The sequence below is a fragment of the Eucyclogobius newberryi genome, unplaced genomic scaffold (genome assembly GCF_026437365.1).
Source record: "Eucyclogobius newberryi isolate DKJ021-1_F unplaced genomic scaffold, fEucNew1.0.hap1 SCAF_14, whole genome shotgun sequence".
NCBI lineage: Eukaryota > Metazoa > Chordata > Actinopteri > Gobiiformes > Gobiidae > Eucyclogobius > Eucyclogobius newberryi.
The window spans coordinates 16,291,770-16,299,140 of NW_027315768.1; the positions used below are offsets into that span (position 1 = coordinate 16,291,770).

The window sequence follows — 7,371 nt, forward strand, 5'->3', positions numbered from 1 at the left end:
AATTGACATCAACATGGTAAATAAGAATCTGGTCAAATAAGAAAGATTCAATAGCTAAATGTCCAGCCATCTCCTGCCCGTAGTAACTATAATGCATAATATACTATGATATAAGTTGGGACAGCAGCAGTGTTTAAACACTAGGCTGGCAGAGGTCAAGTTGTACCACTGTTTCTCACTTTACAACTTAATAGCAAATAAAAAGGACCCAAGCGTCTCTCTATAGACACATAAAATGTGGATTACTGAGATTTGCTTTCCCTCCATCCAAGTCCCACAAACTAAATGATATATGTCAGGTGTAAGAAAAAAATAAATTATAAACCAAGCACAGTACATTGTTTGTATTGTGTCGCAGTCGCATCTTCTTTATTCTTGCCTTTTATTTTCTGCCCAGCACCAGGTTTTTATTCTGCTGTGGCCCAATTACAGATTTTAGATCAATTTTATCAAGATATTTGAAGTTCCCAGCCCTAATCCAAAAATATTCCAAACTATGTTTATTCCATTAAACACACATTTCCCCCCCAATAGTACACAAGAATAAATATGATCTGACAGCACATCTTCACATTCTAGAACACAACCAGCCTAGAAAGACAGCCATGGATTCTGAGTTAGATGTTCATCTATATCAGATACGTTTGAACACATTTACCTACTTTGATGGTTACTAATGCTTTGACGGAAGAATCTAATCTATTAACAATTCTGAAAATATTTTTTAATATTGATATGTATATGATCCTCCCTCTGTGAGCCTCTGTCTTCCACGGGTCCTTTTCCCGGTGGGACATGCCCGAAACACCTCCCCGGGGAGGCGCCCAGGAGGCATCCAGAATAGATGCCCGAGCCACCTCAGCTGGCTCCTCTCGACATAGAGGAGCAGCGGCTCTACTCTGAGCTCCTCGTGTAACTGAGCTTGTCACCCTATCTCTAAGGGAGCGCACAGCCCCCCGGCGGAGGAAACTCGACCGCTTGTATCCGCGATCTTGTCCTTTGGGTCATTACCCAAAGCTCATGACCATAGGTGAGGGCAGGAACGTAGATTGACCAGTAAATCGAGAGCTTTGCTTCCACTCAGCTCCTTCTTCACCACAACAGTCCACTGCAGCCGCTGCACCGATCCGCCTGTCGATCACACACTCCATCCTTCCCTCACTCGTGAACAAGACCCTAAGATACTTGAACTCCTCCACTTGGGGCAAGGACTGCCCACCCACCTGGATGAGATCCTGTGGTTCCCAAACTGGACCCCCTCCGACCCCTGACTGCGCCTAGAAATTCTGTCCATAAAAATTATGAACAGAACCGGTGACACAGTGCAGCCCTGGCAGAGTCCAACATGCACTGGGAACAGGTCTGACTTACTGCCGGCAATGTGAACACAGCTCCTGCTCCGGTCATACAGGGACCCCCCAAAGGACACAGTCGAAAGCCTTCTCCAGATCCACAAAGCACATGTGGACTGGCTGGGCAAACTCCCATGAGCCCTGGAGAGTATAGAGCTGGTCCAGTGTTCCACGAGCAGGAGAACAACTTTGCTCCTCCTGAATCTGAACTTCGACCATCGGTGGCATTCTCCTCTCCAGTTTTATGGCATTCTCGTTTGTCAAATCATAACCATTGTAATTTATATGGACTCTGGCACACGTTTACAGTATGGTTGCTATGTAACAGTTGTGGAGTTAAATTTGTCATATCTGCTGCCCATGTCCAACCAGGAAGTACAGTACAATCATAGACTTTCCAAAATGGTCAAACTGGGGACAAATAGGGCAAATCTTTAGTAAAATGTGAAATATAAGTGATCACTAGGTTTTAGTGAAATGTGTATTTGAACTTGTTCGAGTGCATACATATTACAATTAAAAAGAGGCTTGTAAAAGGTAAAGTTTTATTATATTTTTAACAGATAGCGGGCGTGAGATAATTTTCAAAAATCATTGGTCAAAAACATCTATTTATGTGCACACATTGCATTTATTCAGTTGAGGGGGAATCTGAGGCAGAAGTGCCTCAACTTTGATTAAAGTGATAAAGGAGATCGTTATGTCATCTGTAAGGACACTGAAGCCATATCCATTCAGAAATTCACATTTTAAAAAAATGACACGTTTCCCTTTTAAAAATTGTCAGTCTTTGAAAAGACAATGACTAAAATGGTCTACAAATTACACATGCAGTGTTCCAATACCAGCTCCACTCCACAAATCCACCTAAACTCTTTTAGCTCTAGCAGTTTAAAATGATGAAGGAAAAAGGTTGGAATAATTTAAATGGAGCACACCAAAAGGACAGCGACCTAAACACGGCAAGGACAGGCTCAATTCTAACTATTCTCCTCCGATTTCAAGTATAGCCACCCATCTTTGCATCACTTCAAGTATACACACCCTGACACGCAGCCTTCAGCTCATTACCACTTCTTAGGTTTACAACATAAGCTATGACATAAGTGCACTCAAAGTTCATCTAAACATACAAAAATAATGATAACAATATGTAACTGTAATAGTTATAACAATCACTTTACATTTAATTCTATACACAACCATGAGGTTGTATCACCGTGGCATCTCATCCCGACCCCCTGAGTGTAATGTTCAAGTTTAGCCTTCTGACGCTACGGAAACGCAATCTACAACAACCCTTATTTGGTTATTTAAATAATATTAGGGATCATTGACAGCAGCAATGATTAGAATACACGATAGATTATGTCTTTCCACAGACCATTGTGCTTGTGTGACAGATGCACTATGTACATGCAGCAGGTCCATCCAGTGCCTTCCCCTCCACACTGTAGTCCAGTGTCACCCACAGTCTTCAACCTGAAATACAGATGCACTATTACTTTTATTCAGCTCTATGACAGACATTAAAAAGGTTAGTCAAGATTTTAAGAATGTAACTGCCTTCATTTACCGTCAGCAGAGTTTATTCATCAGCCACAGGATCCAGTGGCTATGCAGCTCCGACACTTGTACAACTTGGGGTCGTGAGTGCGGATGTGGTTGCGGACATTCCTCAGTCTAAAGAACGTCTTACTGCAGAGCTGCAGAACACACAGCAAGAAGGATTTCTTCACTTTAGATTCAAAAGTACCAATATTCTGAATTGCCATCTAAAACACAGCAACAGTTCTTACCGGACATGGCCAATGCTTGCCTTCCACGTGCCTGAGCCGGTGCGTCATGAGCGCGTCACAGTCCCTGTAGGAGGCTGGGCACTGCGGACAGACGTGGGCGGACTTTGGGGCTTTGGGGGCTTGGCTGCGTGGCCCTCGAAGCTGCTTTAGCCTAGCTCTGTGCACCGAGTCCAATATGACACAGTTCCTACTGCTCAAAGCCACTTTGCCTTTCTGTCACGGACAAAAAGAGGGGAATTATTTATTTGACGTTTAATAAAAGCAAACTAAAAAGTAGATTTGACTAGTGATTGTTACACTTTTGCCCTTAGTCTGACTCTACTTTCTTATATTTTCCAGTACAGCTGGTAAATATTGAAAAATGTATTTAGATATTAACCTTTTCAAAATATAATAAAAAAGATCTTTTGGATATTATTTCATGAACATAGACAATACAGACTTTAATCTGGACCACTTAATACAATTTCAAAAAAAACAAAAAAAAAACATTTCTTCTTCTAAAGTCTTGACCTCTGCTCCAAACCACATGTTTTACTGACAGAGGGATTCAAAAACCCCAATCATATCATTGACGGTTGGACATGACTGAATCTCAATCTTGTGATTATCGTAATTGCCCAGGAATGCTGCGCATCCTTCCACCCAAAACACACAATCCAGCAAACACAAAATAAAACCACTCCCTGGTCTCTCCATAATGTCTACAGAGAATGAATTTGCACTATAAATGAAAAGCAACAGATTTACCAAAAATCTATGTTGTTATGTTTCCATAACCAAACCCACCTTTGGCATGTTGAGCGGGACCTTTGGCGCAGTAGATTTGGGCAGCTTGTGCACTTTTCTTGCATTAGTCCGGTCCACCTTGGTCAGTTTCTTCTCCACTCGCTCCCTCTTGACTGTAGAGACAGGTGGGGGGGCTCTGGCCCTCAGTGCTCTGTGGTGGGACTCCTCCCCTCTGAACCGAGCCACTGAGCGGGTGAGGCAGATGTCCACACTCTCCTCCTCCTTCTTCAGCCCTATGGGACCTCCTGGAGACCGGCAGAAGCTGAACAGAAAGCCAGAGTCTAGCAGTTTGATGGGGGGCTTGCTTTGACGTTTGCCTAGGTCTGGGGATGGAGAGTCACAGAACTGGCCCACTGGGATGGGTTCTGCTGGCTCTTCCTTAATAACTTTGTACAGCGCATGACTGTAGATAGAAGAGGGTGTATTATCAGGCATTTGTCCACCAGTTTGATTAGTTTTGTCTTTATCTATAGCTTTTATATTTGTCTTCTTTGGCCCTTTCGCAGTCTCCTGTCTAAGCTTTGACTTCTGTGTGGGTCGACTGCTGTTGTAGCGAGGTATTTTGACAGCATCTGTCCCCTTACATTTGGCTTGAGTCCTTTGTAAAGGTGGAGCAGCATAAGACACATCTGAGATGGAGTATTCTGCAGGTTCTGGTTTAATCCTGACTGAATGCCTGGCTGTTATTTTGGGGGCGTTATGTCGTACGGGCCTCTGTGAGCGAAGATGTGTGCCCTCGCCTTTCCGGACCAGCTCTCTCAGTTCCCGAACTCCACAAGAAAGCCGAGAAGGGAGCTGGAACACGTCAGGTACTACTCCTTTACTCCTCATGCTCCGGTCAGTTGGAGGAACATGTCGTGATGAACCTTTTTTTTTCTTAACATTAATTTCATGTGCTGTAATTTGACTCGCAGACCTGCACTTCCCCGTTTTACTGAGGAGGTGAACGTTAACCGGGTTACAGAGAGGAAGTGCCAGTGTCACGCCCTTATATGGCAGTACTGGTGTTGAGACACGGGGTTTCCTTCTTTTGGTCAGAGAATAATTGTTGGCTTTCAATTTTCTTAGTCTTTTCTTTTGTCTCCATCCAACCAGATCTTCTGGTCTGGGCAGGAGAGCAGTCCTCTGTAGCCCCAGAACATGCATCAGCTGGTACTTCTCTTGTGTTCGTTCATAATCCTCCTCATCTTCTCCCATGTCAGGGGCCTCCTGCTTCACTCTCACTGGGCTGCACACAGAACTGGGCTTAGTTCTAGGGGAGCTCAAGAGCCGAGAGGTTGAGTGAGTTTTCTTGTATCGAGGAGAACTTTCAGACTGTGGCAGCAACCTCTGAACCTCTTTTGCAGCCCCTGGAGTGGACCGGAGAAGACGAGTGTGTGCGGGGGATACTGGTGAATAAGTTGGTTTCTTTGATGAAGGGGACTTAAAATCCATAAGTTTCATTCTAGGAGATGTACTCAAAGGGAGGCCATTATAGCCTTGGCGTTTTGGAGTTTGACGTAAAATGCGCCTAGGACTGATTAATTCTGTAGACTCATCTGATGAATCTAGTGTTAAAGAGAAGCTGTCATTCAGACTATCAGGGAAACCAAAGCCTCTTTTTCTTCTACCCTCGCGAAGCAAGTAGTCCTGCTCTCGACAGGGACTGCCAAAGCTGGAGGTCAGGTTTCTACATGGACGGAGGGGCGTGTGGTGCATGAAAAGTGGGCATTCTTTCTCCTTCATGAGAGCACAGCAGGCCTCTACTGCAGGCCACATGCCCAAGTGACGAGCCAGCGTGGCCACTTCAGGGAGATCCCCCTGTCGGACCGACAGAGTGGAGGAGTAGGAGAACTCCAGCAGCGATACAAGGCTGTCCTCACTGAAACCTAAACAAAGGGAAATCTATCATTAGACATGCATGGGTCCAAAAGAAGAGGACAACATTCCCTACAGGCCCCACTGTGTCGGATGATTACTTAATAAAAATGTTCCACTAAAAGTCAAGATACAACACTGATATTTAATCTTTATCTGAAATTAAACTGAGGTCTAACCGATATAAGACTCTTTGTATTGCAAATGAAGTGAGGTATGCGAGTGCGGATGCTTTACCGGTCAAGTCGATGTCAGTTTTGCTGCTGGCGTCCATCTCGGTGAAGATTTCCTGGAAGTGGTCACTGACCGCTGCTAGAACTGCTTTGTGTGCAGAGTAGGAGCGACCACTCGTACGCAGAGTGATGTCACAGAAAAGGCCAGCTTCCCTCTGACTCTTCAACCTGGTCAGCAAGTCACTGCTGTATGACGCCATGGTCTTTGTGACACATGCTCTGCTCCCCAGTTCCTGATGGGCAATGGCAGAAACACAAAGAGCAAGATGATGCGAGTGAAGCTAACATCAATTAAAAAGTATCTAATACATTTGTCAAACCATTTCTGTGCTCACCATAAGTTTCTTGCTGCGCTGGCTTTTGCATTGTGGGCAGTTCAGGACAAAGTCTTTGATATGCCAGTACATCCCTGTGAAAGTGACAGTCTCTTACCATTAGTCATTGTAAACGATCGCAGGTATTTGGTAACAAACTAGATGATTGATTTCTGTGTGATATGAACATGCAGTGTCCTAGAGAGCCTGCTGAAGAAAAGTGATGCCTCTTACCGTCCCACCAGTAGTTATCAGCCACACTTTTGTAGGTCTCCTCTAAAGAGAGATGGCGCTGGTCTGGACGCCGCCGGTGAAACGTACCGATGGCCTCTTGTCGTCGGTCTTCGTCCAAAACCTCCCGGTAATTAATAAATCCTCTCTCGAGTTTCTTGCGGTACAACAGTCCATCAATTACCTCAAAGTTTGGCGAGCTCCGCGCCGGGTTCACCCCTGACTCCATGTCCGGGTCAGACCAGGGTCCGCCGGGCGGACAGAACGCCTCCGTGTGCGCGTACTGAGCCGTGCTATGAGCGCAGTCCCCAGCCATGTGCACGAGGCTGATTCAGACTTAAAGACAAGTTTGTTCACCTTTTCTAACACGCGAGGTCTCTAGAGGAGCTGTGAATGAGGTCTGCAGATCAGTGGGACCCTTACGTCTCGCTGCAGGAGCCCCCCGGCACAACTTTGAGCACCGTCCGGAGACAAAGTAGACGTGTATGCGCTGACAGGACGCCACAGAATACACACCTAACAGTCATTTGCATTACACATCACTCAGTCGTCCACATTATGAAGTATGATACGAGTGCAGAGCCGTGTCGTGCCACATTATTACCGCGTGTGGTCCCGTGTCGTCCCGGCCATGGTAAACAATCAAAAATGCCACTCTCCTTTTGCAGGCCTTAGATCAGGACACTGTCAAAGCATCATGTCGAAACCGCCGTACTTCAATGTCACAACTTATACGCACCAAGTTTTCAGAAGACCTTTACTAACGCGATGTGGTCATTTTTCGCCGCGTTATCCT

At 45.2% G+C, this 7,371-nt stretch overlaps 1 protein-coding gene across 1 annotated transcript; it reads right to left on the reverse strand.

The window, feature by feature from the left end:
- Positions 1–2,916: 2,916 nt before the first annotated feature.
- On the reverse strand, positions 2,917–6,911 carry LOC140359555 (uncharacterized). Its single transcript, XM_072444534.1, has 6 exons — positions 6,579–6,911; positions 6,366–6,439; positions 6,035–6,263; positions 3,941–5,808; positions 3,152–3,364; positions 2,917–3,058 (listed from the first exon to the last, which is right to left on the reverse strand). Exons 1-6 carry the CDS (start codon positions 6,889–6,891, stop codon positions 2,948–2,950), a joined length of 2,808 nt encoding a protein of 935 aa, XP_072300635.1. The 5' UTR covers positions 6,892–6,911; the 3' UTR covers positions 2,917–2,947.
- Between the last annotated feature and the right edge of the window lie 460 nt (positions 6,912–7,371).

What these genes read in the sequence shown, in the direction of transcription:
- LOC140359555 (XM_072444534.1), bottom strand. Translation starts at nt 6,891, where the DNA reads ATGGCTGGGGACTGCGCTCATAGCACGGCTCAGTACGCGCACACGGAG. An exon ending in TGATAACTACTGGTGGGACG is followed by an intron (nt 6,440 to 6,578) that starts GTAAGAGGCATC and finishes TCACTTTCACAG; the next exon opens with GGATGTACTGGCATATCAAA. An exon ending in AGCGCAGCAAGAAACTTATG is followed by an intron (nt 6,264 to 6,365) that starts GTGAGCACAGAA and finishes ATTGCCCATCAG; the next exon opens with GAACTGGGGAGCAGAGCATG.